The 22,940-nt window shown below is 33.9% G+C and overlaps 1 protein-coding gene across 1 annotated transcript in view; it reads left to right on the top strand.

Annotated features, from left to right (window-relative positions):
- The window catches only part of LOC136057643 (sodium channel protein type 2 subunit alpha-like), a 71,440-nt gene that overhangs the window by 34,554 nt on the left and 13,946 nt on the right, over positions 1-22,940 (top strand). The window contains exons 12-21 of the mRNA XM_065750436.1: positions 2,249-2,629; positions 3,504-3,636; positions 4,216-4,454; positions 5,349-5,522; positions 7,079-7,435; positions 9,057-9,536; positions 18,787-18,907; positions 19,247-19,401; positions 20,355-20,528; positions 22,674-22,796. Of these exons, the coding sequence (XP_065606508.1) occupies positions 2,249-2,629; positions 3,504-3,636; positions 4,216-4,454; positions 5,349-5,522; positions 7,079-7,435; positions 9,057-9,536; positions 18,787-18,907; positions 19,247-19,401; positions 20,355-20,528; positions 22,674-22,796 (2,337 nt within the window). The remainder of the gene's footprint in view (positions 1-2,248; positions 2,630-3,503; positions 3,637-4,215; positions 4,455-5,348; positions 5,523-7,078; positions 7,436-9,056; positions 9,537-18,786; positions 18,908-19,246; positions 19,402-20,354; positions 20,529-22,673; positions 22,797-22,940) is intronic.

Below are 22,940 nucleotides of genomic sequence, written 5' to 3'. Positions count from 1 at the left end.
CGCATGTATCACTTTCTCCAACTCCCATTCTCAGAGAAGCTCAAACCTCTTCATCTGTTGTATTCTTATGAAGGACTTTCCTCTTTTGATCGGACTGTGGTGGGAATGTAATGTTTCTAGTTCATCATTTCTACCAAGTTAATTCCTCCTTCCTCTTCCTTCCTAACATATTTTTTTCATAGCACTGCATCCATTTTTTTTCTTGATTTGCCACTGTTTTATGTTGTTAACTGTCTGACTAACTTTTGTTAAGACTTCATTGCTGAATTTAATTCATGATTCATTCTGTTACATATACAAAATTTCACATTTATATCTATTGACTTCTACTTCATGCTGAAGTCTCGTCTGATCTCTTAGGTACATATTATTACTCATGTCTTCATTCAAACTGCAGCCTTATTCATCTGCAGTTCAGTTCATCCATCTGTTAAGAAATGAAGCATACCTCATCTAATTTCCTTCTCTTGCTTTTTCATCTCAAAGTTCATATGTAGATATGTAGTATGATAGTCTAGTGATCCCCTCCCCTCTGGTTTTCCAATCCTAGTTCCTTTCTACTCTGGGTTCTAGCTACCACACTCAACAGAAATTCAACTCACCACAGTTTTTAATAACCATTTGCTAGACAAAATGCAGGTTTATATTATATCTTTAACATCTTCCTTGGCATTTCACTTTCCTTCAGTGTAACTGACCATTATGTTTACTTGAAAACTTAATCTTCCTAACATTCGTTATTTTGTCTCCTCTCAGTTCTAGTTTAGTTGTGCTTTAGATCTTTTTACCACTTTGACGTTTTTCTAAGGGATTTCCACAGGGCTCTGTTACAATTTCCCTTCATTTTTTCTCTCTCATTTTTTTCCCTAATTCTTCTATAGATCCACAACTGCAAACTGTTTTTAACTTAGACTTATTTCCATGTCCCCATTACTGCTGTATTCATCAAGAATATTGTTACAAAAAGCACTAACATATCTCATTGTTATTACCTAGTTTTCCAATTAACATATCGACCTATGGATGTTTTCAGTACTGTGAAACCTACTGTGCTTAAAACTCTTCCCTACCTACCTTGACTTACAGTAAGCAAATCAAGTCCCAGCTTTAACTGACCCATGCCAGCATCCATAACCTCCTGTTAAATGTTCAAATTAGTTTCTTTGAACTCTTTCTGGTATGCTGCCCCTCACGCTTGGAAGAAGTTCCCACGACTTTCCAAAGAACACTTCATTGCTTTCCTCAAATCCCTCTTTAAAACTCTCTTTTACCATGCTGCCTACAGAAAGCTTGACAGGGAAGTGACTTCAGGTGAGCTAAGACCACTGTTTATCATATTCATCAATTTTGCCTACTCATATTCCCTCTCTTTTTGTATCCATCTGTTGTGTTATGCTTAGATAGCAGAGTGCCTTTTTGTTCTGCAATGCTTGGAACAATGGGCTTGAGTCCATAAAAATAAGTTGCAAAAGAGAAACAAAGACACTGCTTTATGTACCATCTCTGCTGTTCATAGAGGTCCTGGGTGAAGTCAGATGATCAAGTCAGATAATTCAAGTCAGGAGGATCGCTGACATTAACTGAAGTTAAGCACATCCATAACTGAAAGATTAGAACTTTATTTTGACTGATCTGAGAAGACCCACCCATAGCAGAACATTTACTCACGGGAGTAAACTGATGAAGACTAGTGAGGAAGCTCACGCAAGGTTACATACATATCTTTGCATATTTTGGATAGCTAATGCTTTCAAGAAGAAATGAAAACCATTTTGCAGTACTTGCAAAAATATGTACGCTTTTTAATCTGGGTGGTATTTGGGAGCTATGTCTACGCGCAGACCGACTCAATGGAAATTTACCAAAAATTTTATTCACATAACATCTCAGACTAGTCTCAGCCAGGGATAAATAGTGGCTAGATGTACTAACGCAATTTATGAACAGTTGATATAAAACAGACAGAATGGCAGAGGAAGCAATTCTGTCAAGCAGTTTCTTTTAATCTAACTAAACCATTTGATGTTATATTGGCAATGTAGTAAAATAACTGGTCTATGTCTGTCACTTACGTGCTCTTTGTTTACTACCCAAAAGGGAGTGTATTAGTGGGGGTGTTGTACTAGTTCATTTCTTTGTAGATTATCTTACCCTTTAAGACATATTAATACTGTGTTTTTTCCCTGTATGGAAACATTTCCTCTAAGAGAATTTTCATCTGATAATCACTGTTTTTATTTGCCTACAGTCTTTGCTGAGTATTCGTGGCTCCCTATTTTCCCCAAGGCGCAATAGCAGAACAAGTCTTTTCAGCTTCAGAGGTCGAGCAAAGGATGTAGGATCTGAAAATGACTTTGCTGATGATGAGCACAGCACTTTTGAAGACAATGAGAGCAGAAGAGATTCTCTCTTTGTTCCTAATAGACATGGTGAACGGCGCAACAGTAACATTAGTCAGGCCAGTAGGTCATCCAGGACAGTACCTCCGCTTCCAGTGAATGGGAAGATGCACAGCACTGTGGATTGCAATGGAGTAGTTTCATTAGTCGGTGGGCCTCCAGCTCTGACGTCACCTACTGGACAGCTTCTGCCAGAGGTGATGATTGATAAAGCAACCACTGCTAGCAATGTAAGGAAGTTTGCAATAGTTCAGGCATGATGTCCTCTCCCTGTTTAATTAACTACTGTTTCCACAAAACCTAGTATCTTGGGAATAATTCCCTTCTTGTCCATGCTCCTTTCTTATATTCCAGTTCAAAGTTGAAGCAGAAACTGAAGCTGTCTAGCTCTCGTTAACTAGATATGTGTAAATGTACCTTAGGTTACTAGGAATTAACAAAATAGCAGTAAGCCTTTAAAGATCTTGGTTCATTATGGTAACTGAAGAAGTTCTATATTTTTATACCAGCCAAGATATCAAAATGAAAGAACAATCATAAAGGAATTACTTAATGGAATATATTAAATGAGTATTTAACCTCCTGCAGACAATACATTATATTTTTGATATACCACTATCTGATAGGACAATTTACATGAGTTAGAATTCCTATCAAATAGTTAATTTTTCTATAGATACTAATATTTTTTTCTAATTTTGTATGTGTTAGAAAATAACATGAGTTATCTTAACAAAATACATTCATTCTTTGTGCTCTTATAGCTATCTGTGTGGGCCACTTTATTGCCTAATAAGATATTTTTGGTTGAACTCATTAACAAGCATTATGAAACTTTTTATAGTTAATAGTCTTCTTGAATCTCTTTTAATGCTTCTGTCCCATTTCAGCTAAATACTTAAAGACACCTTCTAAAAAGCACTCTTACTGATGTATTTGAGTATCTAGTGAGTTAGGTATGCATTATTCTCAAGCTAAATCATAACAAAAAAGGAGCATCGGGCAGGTCACCAGTGTTTAAAACCATTATATCTTTATAACAATTTACAGTGTTCTTAGGAAATGAACATTTGATAGTCTAGTTTATCAGTGTTTTATTTTCAGGGCACTACTACAGAAACTGACTTAAGAAAGAGAAGGTCTAGTTCTTACCATGTTCCTATGGACTACCTAACAGATCCTAGTGTAAGGCAGCGAGCAATGAGTATAGCCAGCATGCTTACAAACACAATGGAAGGTATGTAAAATAGAATTTTTCTATTACAATGCAAGTGCTAGTAAATTCACAACACACTAATTAGTAGTGGTTTTATTTTAGTGCAGCTTGGTGGACCTAAAATTACCTAAAGGCAAGGTGAGACTTGTCTACAAAGGTGTTGAGTTTTGTCTTTTTTTTTTTTCTTCAATATGACCAATGTATTTGGAAAAACAGTCCTAACTTTAGGTTCTTTTTAAACGTTTATCCTTTAAGTGTAAAATTCGCAATACTTTATTTGTTCCGTATGCACTAGATTCCTAAGTGTATACTTTACATCCTATGCAGCATTCATTTGTGAATGTTCATTCTACGTAGTGAATGTCTTGTATTCTTTCTTTTTCTGCTCTATATTAAATATAGTGGGACAAATTATTTTAATTGTTAAAATGATGGGGTTTTTTACTGGACTTCAGCCTTGACTCCTGCAACATCAATACAATTTATCAGCAATTTGGAAATATCCTAGACCTGAAGGAAATATCCAGGTTATACTGAGTGAATAGAAATAGAAATTCTATGAGAAATGTGTTAAATTCTTATTTACCTTTTCTTCTCTAGAACTTGAAGAATCAAGACAGAAATGCCCACCATGCTGGTATAAATTTGCTAATACTTGCTTGATTTGGGACTGCTGCACTCCCTGGCTGAAAGTCAAACATATTGTAAATCTGATCGTGATGGACCCCTTTGTTGATCTGGCCATTACTATCTGCATTGTTCTAAACACTCTGTTTATGGCCATGGAGCACTATCCAATGACGGAACAGTTTAGTGGTGTCCTTTCAGTAGGAAACCTTGTAAGTCTTCCATGATGTACAATGTATGTCAAAATAATTTCTTAAATAATACTCATGTGATCTCTGTACGTATGTTTAAAAGAAAATGCTGACTAAATATTTAAAAGGCTCGGAATGATTGAATTTATCTTCAAGCTGTACTTTTTGTTGACATTTGTGTATTTCTCCATTCTTGTTATGTGAGTTTAATTCTCCTTTGCAAAAGATTTTTTGAGTCAAAATGCATTTTCATTTTGAAGTCCTTCAGATTCTCTCATTTAAGCAGCTTGTAGAAATTAATCTAATGTTTTCTCTTGAATGGATACTTATAAATGGAAGGACCCATCAGAACTGTTCCCACACCCGTTCTGCACCTCACTAGTTCCTCCTAGATGTTTGAGGAGATGTAGAGATGAAAGACCCAGTGAGCACAGCATATTTATTGTGACTTTACAGGAGACAGTGAAATAGTGACAGTGCTTTTTGCAGGATATCCTGAAGCAGAATAGTTCTGCTTGATTATACTCTTTTCATAATTTTTTTTTCTTCTTATAAACTTATATTTTTTCCAAAAGAAAAAAAGCTGTCCTAAAAGCAAAGATGAGATCTGAGGAGGAAATTTGAGTATTAAAATCAGAAGTGATTTGATAAATCACTATTTTTGCAAGCATATTGGATGGATAGGGAACTTCCTATTTACCTCACAAGGTACTTTGTAAGGTAAATAGGAAATGTATATGTGAGCATAAATCTGAATTTAATTCCTAATCAAATGTATGGGAATATAGAGAAGGTATTCAGATCCACCATGGATTGCTTGCCGAGGATATAGCTTAAAAAAAGTTGATGCTGTTACCTTTTTTTTAAAAAAAAAATCTTATTAAAATGGAGTAAGAAACTGTATTTTCCTTGCAGGTGTTTACTGGAATTTTCACAGCAGAAATGTTTCTCAAGATAATTGCCATGGATCCTTATTATTATTTCCAAGAGGGCTGGAATATTTTTGATGGTTTTATTGTGAGTCTTAGTTTAATGGAGCTTGGCCTAGCGAATGTAGAAGGATTATCTGTCCTTCGATCATTCCGACTGGTAAATATCTTAATTAATATCTGTTTATGTTATATTTTTATATTTATGCATTTATGTCTTTCATTTTTTCATTTGGAAATAATATATTTGGCTGAATCAGAAGTTCCTTGTATAAGAACTTAGATTGCATACCCACTAGTTGGCAAGTATCTAATATGTCAAGTTTGTTTTATGTATTATCTTAATAATTTCTATTGTAAACAATGACATTGTAAAGACCAATTCTGTTTGCAGTGAGTGTGCTTTAAGAATTACCTTTTAAAATAGTCTTTTAGGTTCTTTTTTTTTGTATAGACAAGGGAATAAAGAATGCAAGAGGCCTCAATACCTGTGACTGAAGATAAGGAAAACACTTAGTAAATAACTGATTAATTGATAAAAGTTGATTGACAGTTTTAGCTGATAAATTTCCATTACCAATTTGCTTGCGTTGTTAGAGAAAGTAGTGTTAAGATTTTGCGTTGGATAGGGTCTTTTCATCAGAGGGGGACTTTTCTTCCTTCCCTCATCCTTACCATCTTCTCCCTGGATATCTCTACTATGTAACAGATTTTCTGTTCTAAAGCATCTGTCTTTCTCCATTATCTCTGTCAGTTATTAGTTACCTCTGTCATGAATGGGTACTAAAGTGAATCTAAAGTTCCTAGTCATCATGTCCTGCTTTACATAAAGCAAGCCTAAAATATTTTACATAAATCCCTTTTCAAAAACACAAGGTTTGAATTCATCTACTTTCCGGTTCTCTGTATCATTATGTTGTATTTTCCTGAAATCTACTACCTATATGAATTGACTTATCATTCAGTAATAGAATTCTGTATTTTCCTTTGCATCTGTGTATATTATTTATGTCTTATCCCCTGAAATAGTATTTACATTTAGATTTCTTTGATAGTCTGAATATTTGCTATTTGCATTTTTTTTCTGTTTCAAGCTGCACTTTGATGTAGCATTTACTTTTGTCCATTTTTTTTCAATATTGTGTGGCAAATTTTGTAATACACATATGATGTTTATTTTCCGTGACAGAGAAGTTGTGAGAGGTACTTGTGCACATCATTAACAACTCTAGCTTGCTTATCTTTCTAGGAAAACCATTTCTTCCATCTCTCTGGCAATTAAGAAAAAAGAGATCTGAAAATCTCTAAGCAGTAATAATAACTGATCACAACTCACATACATTGATTTACTTTTGGTAATATTTCCATACAATTAACAGAAGGAGAAAGACTGTTTTGTCCAATTTGTCCAACAGGTTCAATTTGTTTTTAGATGTCTGCGATCACTGAAAAAAAACAGTCTGAATTAAAGACTTCTGTAAGAATTGCAGTGAAATGAGCTTAGAGACAGTATTTTTGGTTTCTCATGAGTTGAATCAGGACTTACCAATGTATAGTACTATACAAAGAACTTGTAAGATAAATTTTGTAACTAAACTTTATAGAAATAGCATGATACATGTTTTAGACACATCATAATTAGAACATGAAATGTATAACAATGATTAATAACAATTAATTACATGAATAATTGTATATTATTCTTCTGTTTTGCAGCTTCGAGTTTTTAAACTGGCAAAATCTTGGCCAACTCTAAATATGCTGATTAAGATTATTGGCAACTCAGTGGGGGCTTTGGGGAATTTGACCCTGGTGCTGGCCATCATTGTGTTCATTTTTGCTGTGGTTGGGATGCAGCTGTTTGGGAAAAGCTACAAGGAATGTGTCTGCAAGATCTCTAGCGACTGTGAACTTCCACGCTGGCACATGCATGACTTCTTCCACTCTTTCTTGATTGTGTTCCGAGTGCTGTGTGGAGAATGGATAGAAACGATGTGGGACTGCATGGAGGTTGCAGGCCAAACTATGTGCCTTACTGTCTTCATGATGGTCATGGTGATTGGAAACCTCGTGGTATGTAATCAGTGGGAGTTTTTAAAACATATCAGAATGTATTTCCTGTTTTTTGTAGTTTAGAAATCAGAGATGAAGACTCTTTAAGAAATCATGTAGTTCGTTTGCCCTTTCTCTAAACCAGGTTCTAATATACCTTGAAAAGCTACAAAAAGTGTTTTTGTTGTTTTTACTTCTTGTAAATCTTCAGTGAGTTTGTAATCTCCTCAGTAAGATCACAGCTGAATTATTTTAATAAGATAGTTCCATAAAAATGCCTTTAAAAAAATCCAACTTAAACCACCATTGCAGCCAATTAAACTGCCTAGTCTAAAATAGTTACGGGAAATAGTTGGTCGTGATAACATATTACAAGACATACTTTTTCCAATTTCAATCTTGTTTCTGTATCAAAATAACTGTTATTTGATTTTTTTCTCATAATTGATGACTTCTGAACTACTTATTCCTTTTACTGCTAGCCTTTTAAATAGTCCCAAGAGCATTCTAGATGGAGACACAAGTATTAAATAATTTGGAATAATTACATTCCATGTCTTACGCAAAACATTCCTCATTATATGTCCCTGAATGACATAAGACATTTCAGTACCAGCATTGCTTTCCTGATGCACTGTATGTGCCTATTTCTGCAGCAATTCTGCCTTGCTGGCTTTTAACCCTTCTGTATATTACATTTCTTTTTTCCTACCCAACATTTCCATTCTAATTTTTCGTGATTAAATGTCATACTGTTTTTGAGAAATTTAACTAGCTTGCCAAGTTTATTCCTACTTGTAGTACTTTCCTGTTGAGTAGTAGCATCAATTCTCTTTGATACCATGCAAAAAATTTATAAATATTCCTCAAATTTTGTGAATATGCTTTTTCACAGACACTAAAATACCAAGTTTAACTAGACTAATTTGAAACTCCTGTGGCATACTTTCTAATTATACAGCAAAATTGAACAGGAATAATTGATAAATATTTTTAATTATCATTTTTAGTGAAGTTTTCACTTACAGTATAATAATTACATGTAGCTCGAATTTATCTACTGTGTTAGTATTGTGTCATGGCAATGGGAAAAAAGCTTCCTAAAACTGAGGTAAATCTTTATCTATTTATCTATTTATTTATATGTGGATTCTTTACCTTGTTGCTAGTTTTCTGGCACAAAATAAAAAGAGTGAGGTACCTGGGGCAAATATATATTTTATTATATTCTGAATTAGACATACTGAAGTTAAGGTCTTCTGAAAGTAGAAGACGGAAGTCTGCCTGCATTCCCCTTGTCTGTGAACACCGCTGAAGACTTGCGTGTCTTGCATGCTACATTATGTTCTATCATTTTTCTTTATGGCATTCTACATTTTAGGGAGCAGACCTGCAAGACTTCCAGTGTGGAGGAGAAAGTCAAGAGTTAAATTTTCACTTATATGATATGTAACTTAAAAAATGTTTTTATCAAGTTATAAAAAAATACCAGAGATAAGAATATGGACTGGAAATAATAGCAAGAATGTGGTTTGGATAAAGTGCTTGTTGTAATATAAAATTTATGTCAGATCAAAAAACAATGAAATTATTTTATAACTTAAAAATAAGAGATCCACAATATATCCTTACTGTCTTTCAGGTACTCAACCTGTTTCTGGCCTTGCTGCTGAGCTCCTTTAGTTCGGACAACCTTGCAGCTACAGATGATGATAATGAAATGAACAATCTCCAGATCGCTGTAGCGAGGATTCAGAAGGGAATAGATTTTGTGAAGAGAAAAGTGCATGAATTCATCCAAAAAGCCTTCGTTAGAAAGCAAAAAGTTTTAGATGAAATCAAACCTCTTGAAGACCTAAACAACAAAAAAGACAGCTGTATTTCCAATCATACGATAGTAGAAATAGGTAAAAACCTTGCTTATCTTAAAGAAGGGAATGGTACTACCAGCGGCATAGGCAGCAGCGTGGAAAAATACGTTGTTGATGAAAGTGATTACATGTCCTTCATAAACAACCCAAGTCTCACTGTGACAGTGCCAATCGCAGTTGGGGAATCTGATTTTGAAAATTTAAATACAGAAGAGTTTAGCAGCGAGTCAGACCTGGAAGAAAGCAAGGAGGTAGGAATATTCCTATCTTAAAAATTCTCTGATTCATTTTTATTTTCTGAGATTACTGTTGTCAAGTTGCAATCTATATTTAATTACTGTGTGCCAGAGTATTCAAACTTTTACAGGTATTTGAGATAAGCTGATGGCAAATTTTGAATGAGATGATAGTATGGTATTGTATTTAACTTATCAAGCTGTGCAAGATTTTTATAAATAATATTTTCTTTTTCCCCCTATTTTGTTGTATTAATTAATTAAGAAGAAAATAAACCAATTTTAATAGCCTTGGACAGTGGAAGTCTTAGAAAATGTTGGAGAGAGTTGTGCAATTAATTAATTAATATTGTTATTTGCTCTTTTTCCTGCTTTCTGGAGAGCTTCCTATCAAATTAATAGTTCATTTTCTTTGAATGAATTTCTTTCCTATCGAATTAATAGTTCATAGTCATTCTTTTAACCTTTTTGATACTATCAGAAAAACATTTGGATACATCATATTGCTATACTGAACTAGCATCACTAGATGATTTTGTATGTATTACTAATAACCATCTGATAGTAGCAAAGCTGCTGAAGAAGTGATGTACTTGCATTAAAAAGAAGTTACTAAGCTTTATTTCTCAGAATAGTATTGTTTCATATAGCTACTCACTGTCATTTTTGAAGCTTTAAGATGTTTGCATCTGTTACCTACTGTGAAAATAATAAGACACTTCTGTCTGGCAAAACGTACTGCCTAATGGATGACTCAAAGTTAGCACTTAGTGAGTAGCAGAGGATGTCAAAGCTTTCATTATTGCTTTAAACCAGCACTCTGTCCTGTGCAATTGTTTGTGTTAGAGGCACATCAGCTCAAGTGTAGTAAGCCTGTGCTGTGCTCAGTACCAATGCTAGTTCATTCAGAATTAGCATGGGCATTTTTGAACAGTACTGCATGCTACAATGTAGACATAAATGGACAGTAAGATATCCATCTTCGCACTTGAATGTAAGGATATGAATATGGTTAAGATTCTATTAGTGCTTACCCCAGGATTCTTTCTTGCACTGTCTGCATCACACATTTCCTTGTATTTTCTTGTCTCTCTTTGGTCAGTTCTTTATTGTTCTTTTGAAAATATTTGTTCACAGATTGTTTGCATTACTGCCTATCTTACTTTTCAAAACCATGCCTTGTGTGTACAACAGAGCAGAAGTTCTTTTAGTTTGGTCTTTAGTTATTTTGTGTAATGAAGAGGTTGATTATAGAAAAGGTTCTTGGTCTTCAGTGTAGTATGTTCATTGATTCCATTCTATCCTTTTGTTTAGAATGAGAAACAGAATCTTCTTCAGGCACCTTATGACAATAGGTCTAGCACATTGTTCTGTCCTTTCTTTCTCCATGATATTACTGCATGAATAGCACTGAGAGAAAATTTTCTGACAAATATAGTCTGAGATGTTAACTGTTAAGTCCTGATAGGATCAGAAGTATGCACTCAGGAAAATATTACTCTGAACTCTCGTTATTTCTTACTTTGAGCTCCTGCCCACATCCTGGTATTACTAAACCATGTTTTAGAGTATGCTGTCATGCTTTCCCTGTGTTTGTTCTTTCTGTAAAGGTTATGAAGCTATGTACATATTAGCTGAAATGTTATCAAAATAGATTATAGCTCTGATAATTTTTCATTGACAGCTTCTCTGTGAAAAGTAATTTGGAAATGTAGTTAGACTGTACTACTTGAAATACTCTGTGTCACTTCAGTAACAGCAAGATGTACTTCAAACATTTTCATTAGTGATTATTAAATTATTTTGATGCTGAAATCTACTTTTGAAAATGTAGTGAAGTATTTTCCATTTTTCATGCCGAATCTGCTACTATTGCAGAGAAAACAGTCTGTGATTCTCTGAGCAGTGGTAGCAAGAAGGAATATGACTTCTGACAGTGCCAGTAAACATTGGCATCCGTTTCGAGAAATATTTGTCTGCTACAAATTCTGTTTTTTAATTTTTAACATTCAGTAGTCAGTAGATAAAATACTTTTTACTCACTAAAATGCAGTTTTTGATCACAATACTAATTCCTTTTATTCACTAGGAGATTCTTATCTACTATGTTTTTTGATAGAGAGAAGAATAGAGGCATATTAGTCACACAGCCAATGCTCTGGTCATAAAATTAGCAAAAGATTACTTTCTTTTGCTAATTAAAAAGTGACTGCAAATTAACATTTGTTCAAGGTTTCATGTTTTTTGTCATTCCATAACATACCTTGCATTTCTGCCCTCTCATGTTTTCTCATTTGTAAGACTCTGCTGTTGCTGAATGATGATCTGCAGACACCTTATTGCTTACAAATGTGAATTAGAAGTGCTCAAGTTAGAAATTGGCACCAAACCACCTTCAGTTATCAGAATACCAAACAGAAGTCAGCTTAGGCATCAATGTACTGTGAGGTCATCCTGCCAGATCCCAATTAGTGTGTCTGTGTTTTTGTATGTATGTATATAAACATGTATTCCTTGTAGTGCAGGGCAATAAGATGAATTTCTACAGAATAATTACAAATTATATGCAAGTTTTAAGCATATAACTGTTAGATGAATTCTTTCTTTTCATACATCTTTTCTAGTATTTTGGTGAAAATACAAACTTGTTTATACCTTTCTAGAAACAATACATACAGTATCATACGTGCTAGTAGATATGGATATAGAATTTTCTAGATTGCCATCAAAACCTTAAAAGAAGCAATTATGAAAGCATTGTGTCCATAGATATGTTACTGTTTGCATACATTGCAACATTGAATGCACCCTAGATAAAAAGCTACCATGAAAGTGGGGTCATTAACATATGTGGGACACTGCTGAGTCTGTTATCCTATTCATGAAACTACGTAGACTTGAAATGCACTGCTGCTTTCTAAGCACAAAAGCTATAAAAAATACTTTTTCATTTTTAGGTTTTTAAGTACTGTGAGGATGGTGTACATAGAAGATGTCGTATTGCATGTATACTATGTAATAATTAGATTTTTTTTCTTAGTATACCTTTCAGGCTAGCAGTTACACCAAGATATACAGAATTTCAAGTTATTTTTAAATGCCTTAGAGAATGTGATATCTCCCTATACTATTGCAGATATCATAACAGTGTAAATTTTACCTTAGGCAGTAATCAGTAATCTAAAAGGTACTTCCTGTCTTGTGTTCTTGCATATATTCATATTATCCTGAATTAATGAAAAGTAAATGTATTGAGTCTTTTCTTGGCCAATGTATTTGTATAAGAGTTTCCAGCGCAAAAAAGAAACAAACAAACAAAACAAACAACAACAACAGAGGTGCTGTGTCCTGAACTTCACTTCCTACCATTCTTCTCACAGGAGTAGAACCAAGCTGGATCAGTCAAGAGTGCAGCTCTGGTGCCTTTTAGCGAGGCAGAGCATCGTGTCACCAATTTTACACAGGTTACTTAAGCAAATTATACATATATATATATTAATCACTTTTTAATGGATATTGACTGGCCTGCATGTTATTCAGCTAACCTGTCCCATTCATTGCAATAAAGTACAAACATGCACAGCTGCTCTCTGCTGAGCCACGGGACTTGCATCACAGCATGGTCAGGCGAGATCCGCAGCCCCAACATTACTATGGTTCAGATGCTATACTTTTCATTATATTCTAACAGTATTTAGCAGTGCATGCTATGTACCTTTAACAATCTTGTTGGCAATGTTTTCAGGATTCTGGTTTTGAAGGGTTTTCTTTCCTTTCATAGGAAGACAGAATATGTAGCACATACGCTATCTTTCTCTTAAGAATCTTAATAAGTCCATTTGTAAATTGTGTTGATGATGAAAGGCTGCAAACTGATTTAGAATACTTTCATAATATTGTATTTTAGATTGTAATGGTTATAACTTGCAAACTCATGATAGCCATGACTATTTTTTTTTACAAGTTTCCTTAGAAATGCTTTTCTTCGGTACTCATGTAAGCATTTAGTTATTTTGGAGGTTAATGTACAGTATTGAAGCAGCATTAAGCATGAAATCATTTAATTTCCACAGTCAAAGCATGTGACCATCATTTGGTTAAAAAAGCTTACACTAAATGGGTGTTTAGCTGGTCAAACATTCAGAGATCAGTTCTGCTCTTACTTACACCCACACTTACAAGTGTAGAGGTGCAAAGAGAAAACTGATGACAAAATCTGACCCGATTCAGTCTTTCCATAGCTCTTTAATTTATGCTTACGGACTAATTACCTCCCCAGACATTTAAAATTGTCTGCTTATTCATACATTCTGGATACAGTTCAGAAGTCCAGTAAATGAGTTGCACTGTTTGGTCTTCAGCTTCAGTATGATTTGCATCTCACATATTAACATATTAAACATGACTGTAATATTTACAACACCATAGTGCATTATGAGATTGCTTACAGTTTGTTAAATAAGTAGAGTTAAAATACACTTATTAAAAGCTTTTTATCTTCTCTTTTATAATGAATAATTTACATTATTAGTCCTATTTTAATTTACAAATATTCATTATTCAAAATTCTTTCCTACTCTGAAAAATGGTCTTCAGTTTGTTTATGAAGAGATCACATCACATGGTCATATTATATTTCATAATGAATGATATTAAATTGTGAGATATTGTTTCACCTTGCAGTTAGCTTAATTAATCTTCATAGAAAGCTGTCCCATGCTCTGTTTCAGAAATATCCTTTCACTACTTGTGTGAATTAAAGAGCCTTTTAAAGTGGCTTGCAACAAGACTGCTTTTGCAAATATTTGCACTGCTACTTATGATGCTTTTGCTTTCACTAGGCACCTTTGCAAATATCTTTATTTATCAAATGCTCATGAATGAGTAGATTAAAGTAAATGTGAATATCAGTAAAATACAAAAAGAACTGTAATTGAAGGATCATGCTTTTTTGCAGTATTTGCAAGATAAGCATAGAATCATTTATCCTTGATTTACAATGTTCTGGGTTTTCTTGAACTGGTGGAGTTAGTATGTCTCACTGTATAAGCATTAGAAAGAGTAATATCCAGATTCTACTCATCTATACCAGTGGAACTACAATGATATTTAACCACTTGGTCATTTTTATAGGTGATGTAGCTGTACTGGAAACAGACTGTGTAAGTTTGAACATAACATTTTTATCTGAATCACAGATCATCTCATTTTTATAGTGACATACGAATAGCACTGAGAGAAAAATATGTATTTCCCATTATTTAACATTTTCACAGGTATTTGGGAGGAACGGAAATTAAAGCAAAGTGAAAATAGTGGTTTCCCTCAGTGCCATCTTACTTCTGTCTATTCTGCTCTTTGCTCCTTCTGCCACTTAAATTTTGACCTTAACAGCTGTTAGTGGCATCCTGGCCAATCATGAAATTTCAGGTTTCATAAAAAATGTTTAACTAAGAGCTATTTAACTTCTCTGTGGTAATCATCTTGTAAGCAAAGAAAGAGATATTAGAAGCTCAAAGTGGTCTGGCTGTAAGTGAAGCAGAATTGTATGACTCTATGAGATGCTTAGAAGGTTCAGAAAGTAATTTATTTCAAAAACTTCCTGACCTAAACTTGCCTGCTGCTTTTTGCAATGCTTCTCTGTTAGGCAAGCTGCTTTCCACTTTCAGTTTCTATCTTGAAAGCTAAACTAAAAACTTTCTCATCCTGTACTGTATTGCTGATGAAAGCATGACTGGCAATGCTGTTGGTAAGCGTGATGTAAAAGATATGTGTGCCTATGATAATCAGTATATCACTGCTTTTGAACCACATGTTACTGTCTTCTGTGAAGACACTAAGTACTGTCTGAGTTTCTGAAAAGCAGATTCCTCTGAAAATAATTTCCTTATAACACTATTCAGAAAACCTTTTTTTTTTTAAAGTAATCTAGCATCATAGTACTTGAAGAGTGACTAATAGTTGATCTTGATAAATCTCCTGTAGTCTGAATGACTAAATACTTTTGAAATCTAGAGGTATGGTATCAAAAAAGGTTCAGAAGGGATTTGCTAGCATTATCAAAGGTAAAGATTGGTATTGATAATTATCTTGTCCTTACAGGTTCATTCTTTTGAAAAGCTGTATGCATATTTTGGCAATAAACATTGCCAAAATCCAGTCTGTAATGCTGCTGAGCAAAGAAAAGAGTTTACTGGGTGCAAAGGTAACTTTGAGATGTGTTCTGGTGAAGATCTGGGGCATATACTAAATACTCAAAATAGGGTCTGAAACTGAGGACAATTGATTTTGTGTTGTGTGGACACTGAAATAACAGTTCAGTGATATAAAAAGTCTTTTCATGTGTTAAAGCATGTGGATACGGCATAATCAACAATAATATGACCTGTTCCCAGGTGAGTCTTTGTTAAAATACATAGAAATCAGTGCAGTATCCCTTGGTAAGTTGCTCTATGCTAGAACAGAAATTGGTTGTGTAAATACATCGTTATTACTGACAAGCCTTCCTGGCGTGCTGACCTCAATTGACTTGGTGAGATCTTAAGATGTAATATATATCATAGAACCTTTAGAGCAATTTATAATGTATATAATTTTTTATAAATATTATATAGAATATCTTACAAGAAATTTAATGTTAAAAAGAACAAAGGAACAGAAAGATAACTATTTATGTTGAAAAAAGGTTTTTTTTCCTCCCCAAATGATAATTAAGTATTGTTGGATTTATTGAATAATGGTTGTAACATGCTTATTTATGTAGTGATCTGTGTGTAGTTAAATTCAGGTATACAAGAACAGCATGCTAAAGAAGTACTCTGTTACATCAACAGAAGACTAACAGAATTCTCAGTGGGATAAGGCATTTTATTGTTGCTGTGTATCAGATATCAGCTGCTAATTCTATTTAGGATTTTTTCTGTTTAGCTTAACTTCTGTGATTATTATTGCAGCCCTTTACAAGAAGCACACCAGATTTTCAATGAGAAGAGACTTGTAAGATACAATTCACCATACATACTGCCCCATATAAATAAAGATGGCTTTCTGATGTACCTGATAATTGACTGTTCTACTGAATCATTTTCTAGCTTTTCTATCTGATCATTTTGATCCCTCCTAATCTTCCATTTTGAGTTATCAGTTAGTCTTGTGCATTTTCAGTAATAGAAATTCATTATTACTTCTTAAAATTAACATGTGCTGATTAAGCTCACTGCATAATATCTGAGTTACTGAATCCTTCCTTTTTTTCTGTAAAAGAATGGACTGTAGATCCTTCAAACATATTCTAACCAGATCATAATTTTTGTTTGCTCTGCTACTACTACAGCATTCTGCTAAAAATGCTGTCCAGATCGGAATGATGCAAGCAATATTTTAAGAAAAGTTGACAAGCAGATAGTCACTTCTTGGTTTAAAAGTGATTTATTGTATGGTATTGATAAGCATTACTTTTGACACCATATGTACATTTATTTGGAATGTACCTTGAGTCTACAGTATTCTTGCCCTTTTCTCAAACTGATGATTGACTTCTACTTATTTTTATATGCTCTGGTCCTTAACTGAGGATTACAGTATTTATCCCATACTTTCCATCCTCACCATTGTAGAGGCAGTATTCCATAGCGACCAAACTGCCATGCATTGACTACAGGTTTGAATTACATTGCAGTGGGAGATTTTTAAATACCACTCTGCAAAAAAGTGTGCATCCCATGTATATATTAGAAATAAACTCACAGATGTTATATGCTTTTGCACAGACTTAAGAAATGAATATGTAAACTGAGATTTTCAAAGAAACATAAAAGGGTGTGGATATCACTGAAATAATATGCATATGCACCTTATAATAAATGTTTCCATTTGCTTTGTCTTCTTCCTCTAAGATGTGGTCTGTAAGTGTGCCACGGTACACAGAAATCAGAGTTAAGCCTATGTCAAAATCACGTCAAATGTCTTTGGATAAATTCAGGAGTGAGAAGCAATTTTTTTTGTTGTTTAAAGAACATACTGAATCTTGGTGGCAGTGTAAAATTACCTTGAAGTTTTACTTTCTGTATTCACGTACTAATATTGTATACAGTTCCTTGACAAAAACTTTAAAGTTAGAGCTTCTTGAACATGTCTTGAAGGAATAATGCCTCTAACTTAAGTGTCAGCAAAGATTTATCTTTAATGTTTCCATGGATCTTACCTCTGTCTGATATTATTTCCCCACAGAATGTGTTCTAACTCTGCTTACATCATTCCCTTTATAAAATTAGCTACTTATCAATGCAGCCATTTTACTGATGTTATACTCCACATAGTGATAACATTAGAAGAGTCATAGAATGCCATGATCAAACTACTTTTACTTATTATAGTACTCATATTTGTCTGTTGCCAACATAACGTGATGGTGTGAAAGAGAAGATTTGGATTATATTGTCAATATGATTAATTGTATTGTATTATGTAGTATTATGTTATGACAGTATTGTTTTTAAAGCATTTATTTTCACATGATTCCTCCAAAATTTTTTTGTTGTCTTACAGTTATTGGACATGTATGTGTACTGTAACAAAGTAATAAGTAGTTTCAAAGTGCACAATAAAATCAGAAAATGCATTGGCAATTGAGAATGCAAAATAGCAGCTACTGCTCTTAAAGTAATGTGATGCTCTTTTAGAAATAGAAACTTAAACTATCCTATACAGTTCATAATATGTGTTTTCATGTCAATGATAATTAAAAGCTTATATATCAACTTTTTAGATTATACAGACTTGATAGAATAACATCTACTCGAGACATGAAAATACATCTATACAGCTTGCTGTTGGTTTGGTCATGACTTTGGAAAAGTTATTTGTATTAACACATGCTATATGAAGAGTGATCTAAAATGCAGCCACATGATTGGAATAATAAAGCAGTTCAAAGTGTGGAATGCACCCATTCCTAACTTATACAAATTTTTTTCAGAATTCTATGTGGCTCAGAATAGTAGTTTAATTATTTCAGCAATTGCTTATATGAAGATATAAAAATATTTTCCTGAGGAGAAATACATAATACAATTTCTAATCTTGTGACCTCACCTGTAGTAGTGCAATTTGGCATTATATATTGTAGATCAAAAATTATTCTTTTAATTTCAGAGCACGGAATACATGAAAAATATTTTGATATGCATTTCAAATGATAACATCTATTCAAAATAATTAAAATTTGAAAGAATAATGAATGATATATGTGGGGTTTAATTCACAGAAATTAAATGCCTCCAGTTCATCAGAAGGCAGCACAGTTGATATTGGACTACCTCCAGAAGGAGAGCAGCCAGAAGTAGAACCTGAAGAATCTCTGGAGCCTGAGGCTTGTTTCACAGAAGGTAGGAAAAGCAAAATATACTCACACGATGAGACCTAATTTTGATGTTATGGGCTGGGTTCTATTCTTAGTTGAAATCAATAACCTGATTTTTTATTACAGTTATATTTTCTTTTTGTATGAGTGTCTCCTTCATAGGTTCTGTTGTGGTACTTTGTCTCCTTCATAGATATTATAAAAGTTGCACAGTTTTCATTTCTAATATTGAAACTTATGCCCTCAAATATTCATAAAGATACTTACAACCATCTATTGCAGTATTTCTGAGATGAGCCAAACTACTTTTGTTCATTTGAAATTCCTAATGAATTCTGACATCTCAATTTATTATCACACTTAGGTTGTGTGCGGAGATTCAAGTGCTGTCAAGTCAGTGTAGAAGACGGTAAAGGGAAAATCTGGTGGAATCTTAGGAAAACCTGCTATAAGATTGTTGAACACAATTGGTTTGAGACCTTCATTGTTTTCATGATTCTCCTCAGCAGTGGTGCTCTGGTAAGTTTAATGTGGAACAACTGTGTCTGTTTTAAGCAGCAAACATTTGGAATTACAGTTAACTTTAATTTAATGCCAACATAGATGAATAAATATTTGCAATATATTATGGTGTACATGTAAGTTTTATCTCGGGCTATGAAAGGAATTGTTGGATGAGTTCAAAATGTAGTTTGTGTTCATGGAAATAAGAAATCAGCTACATCAGTCTGGTGCTCACGTTTCCGTATTCTTTTTATATACTAGCAACTCTTTTTTCTTTTCTCAGTTAGAAATAGAATGTGATTTGATAGCTGAGCTAGGAAGATACCAAGTGCAATGTGAATCGCAAACTGAGATGTAAGGTACGATAGTGATTTTTGCCAAACTGATGTTAAATCAGGTACACTGAATAAGTACAGGAGTTCCTCGTAGCAGAAATAAAATACAGTGCACTTCCTACACTTGCATTTCAAGTTGCAGTGGTTCACTGTCAATGTAGATCTTTTTTTTTTTTTAATTTCTGTTCAGAATTTCATTGCAGGTTTGTGTGTATAGTTTGGGTTCAATTACTTGTTTCTTAAAATTATATATCACAGAGCCATTGTTAAATTTCTAATACAGTGTTGATAATTTTGATATAAAGTTTTGATACAAAGTTGGAACTATCGCAGAAGAAATCCTTATGCCAATAAGCCATTGCTATTCATGGAAACAAATGAAAATGAGATTTGAAGAACTGTATTACAGTAAGTTTCATGAATCATTGTATACCTCAGCAGAAAGATGAGTACTACATTTGGAGTCAGTGTTATAAAGACTGTGGTATGAAGTGAAAGAGAAAGGCTATGTGGGAAGTATAAGTGACTTATCATCACGTAAATCTTTTCAACTCAAATACTCCCTTGTCTACTATATCCTGCATTGCAAATTAGGAATTTGTTTAATTATATCCTCAAAAATCTTTTCCACAGGCATTTGAAGATATATACATCGAACAGCGTAAAACTATCAAGACCATGCTGGAATATGCTGACAAAGTTTTTACTTACATCTTCATTCTGGAAATGCTTTTAAAATGGGTGGCTTATGGCTTTCAAACCTATTTCACTAACGCATGGTGCTGGCTGGACTTCCTGATTGTTGATGTATGTATTCTTTTTCATATCACGTCCTATGAGCTCTAAAAATCAGTGTTTAGATAAACTTTCATGTGTTAGATAAACTCATGTGTTTAGATAAGCTTTCTGATCTAGCCAAAGGAAGCTCTGTTTTAAAATTGCTGTTGTCATGTGGTTTTCAATTCTTTGTGGAAAAGAAAAATTTTGCAGACGCACTTATTACTCTAGATTTTTTTTTTTTTTTTTGCTAGTAGTTTGTAGTTTTATGAAGTTATTGACCTTTACTGATAAAGTGTCCCTTTTTTGGTGTTTTTTTGCTGTGTGGAATGTATGTTGCTGATTCTCGTAAGTTTGAATTGTATATGGAATTTGAGTATTTCAAAGCACTTTAAAAGTTTTCTAACTTTCTGTTCCGTTACTGTGTATCCTGTCACTTAGTGTAATGAAAGAAAAATACTGCTAGGAACTCTTAAGTGCTACTTAGTACTCCTGTGTTTTTTGCTGTATCACATGTGCAACCTTAAAGAGTCACCTAGAGAACTGCAGCTAAGCTCCCTTGAAGTGAGTACTCAATTGATTTTCAAAAGGCTGCACCATCAAGGAGATCACATTTTCGGAAGGACCTAGTGGATGGAGTATTGTAATTCCAAGTCTTAAGTGCCAAACAGCATATGCGTAGTACTGGGTAGCAAAAAATGGAAGACTGCAGATCTTTAGTCACATAGCAGACATCAGTTTCCCTTCCATCCTCAATATCCTGACTACATCTGTCTGTGCTAATAATTGGGCACCACTCAGTTCTGCATGTGTAATTCCCATAGAATGGAAGGTAAGAGTGTGTCTTGAATCTCGTGTTCACTTTTTCTGATCAGCAATAGAATTCTGTAGAAATCACTACATACCTCTCTAGTATTTCAGTGTGATAGGCAATGAAGTGTTTACTACACAGAGCTTGTCAAATGTTCTAATTTTATATCCGTACCATCCCTAAACATCCTATGCTAAAATATGTCAGGGTGCCTCATTAGTATTCTGTGGTTGAGTAAACAAACCCCTGTGAAATTTTTAATAGCTCGATCATAAGATTATGTAAATTATTGATCAGAAGTAACCTACAGAGGCTTTGTACTTTACACTGTCATTGTATGTTCACTGTATTTATCAAATAGTATTCAACTCTTATTTGATAATCTGTGGCTTGGTTACTTCAGTGAATTTTATGAATATCATTCTGAGATTTTCATGGCAACCTTTTTCTATAGCAATTGTTTGCATGGAAAAAAACCTAACGATTTCCTCAGTATTTTTTTTAAATGTTTAGTTGGAAGAGTGAAATAACTAAGCAAAGAGGTTAATGTGGAAATGACAGAAATGAGAGAACAGGAAGGCTGAAAGAGAAAGGCATTGCATTGCAATAGGTGTTATTATTTTTTTTTTACTGGGACCATTCCTTCCAAATGGTCCACAATAATTACATTTCTATGGATTATTGATGAAAGGTAATTGTATTATTTATTTTACAGCTATTCTGTTTTATTTACTCATCTGCCTGCAGACCAGACCTGCGTAATACAAGCCAAAATTGATGAAGTTGTTAAAGGATACACAGGGAATATAATGAAGTGTGGATATGCATAACAGTGAAGCTCCTACCATTGTCTAACAGTTGGTTATCAGTCTTGATTAGTCTTGTTAAATCTGAACAGCACTGGTAGCTATGGCTGTTGAATAAGATTTTATGAACACTAGAAATTTATGTTTGACCAAAGCCAGGTCTCAATGTAGTTTTTGAAAGCTTTTACATTCTCAAGTTCTGAAGATAACATGAAAAGTCCTGTCCTAAATTGAGCATTCCAGTTCACCCAACTTCTGCAAGTTTTCTTTTTGCATGTGACTTCATTTTTCATTAAATACCACCAAATGTTGGCTGGTTTATGTGAATTTCAAAGACATTTGTATACCATTTTACAAAGATTTCATCAGCAGGTACCTAGGATATACTTTTACTCTGCTTTGCCTGACTTAAAAACTTTCTGTGTTATAGAAGAATTCCTAGAGAAAGAGGTCTACCTTTGAATCTTCTTGGGAAGTTCAGGGCACATATCATCCCACCATATGTATCAGAGGATATACAAGATGTATGAGCACTATTGCCTTTCTGTTTTTGTGTAGGTCTCTTTGGTTAGCTTAACAGCTAATGCCTTGGGCTACTCAGAACTTGGTGCGATTAAATCCCTTAGGACACTAAGAGCTTTGAGACCTCTAAGAGCCTTGTCGCGGTTTGAAGGGATGAGGGTAAGAAAAAAATGAAAGAATTTGAAATAATGCATGCATACACAGAAGCAATGCATGCAGAATAATCAATGACAAATCCATGCAAAAATGCTGCACCATCATCTTATATATTTTACATTTATCACAAACATATAAGCAAAAGAC

The sequence above is a fragment of the Cyrtonyx montezumae genome, unplaced genomic scaffold (assembly GCF_038088225.1).
Source record: "Cyrtonyx montezumae isolate F1298 unplaced genomic scaffold, pur_monq_1.0 scaffold_7, whole genome shotgun sequence".
In the NCBI taxonomy this organism is placed as follows: domain Eukaryota; kingdom Metazoa; phylum Chordata; class Aves; order Galliformes; family Odontophoridae; genus Cyrtonyx; species Cyrtonyx montezumae.
Note: the sequence above shows the minus strand (reverse complement) of the source record. Positions and strands in the feature narration are given on the sequence as shown.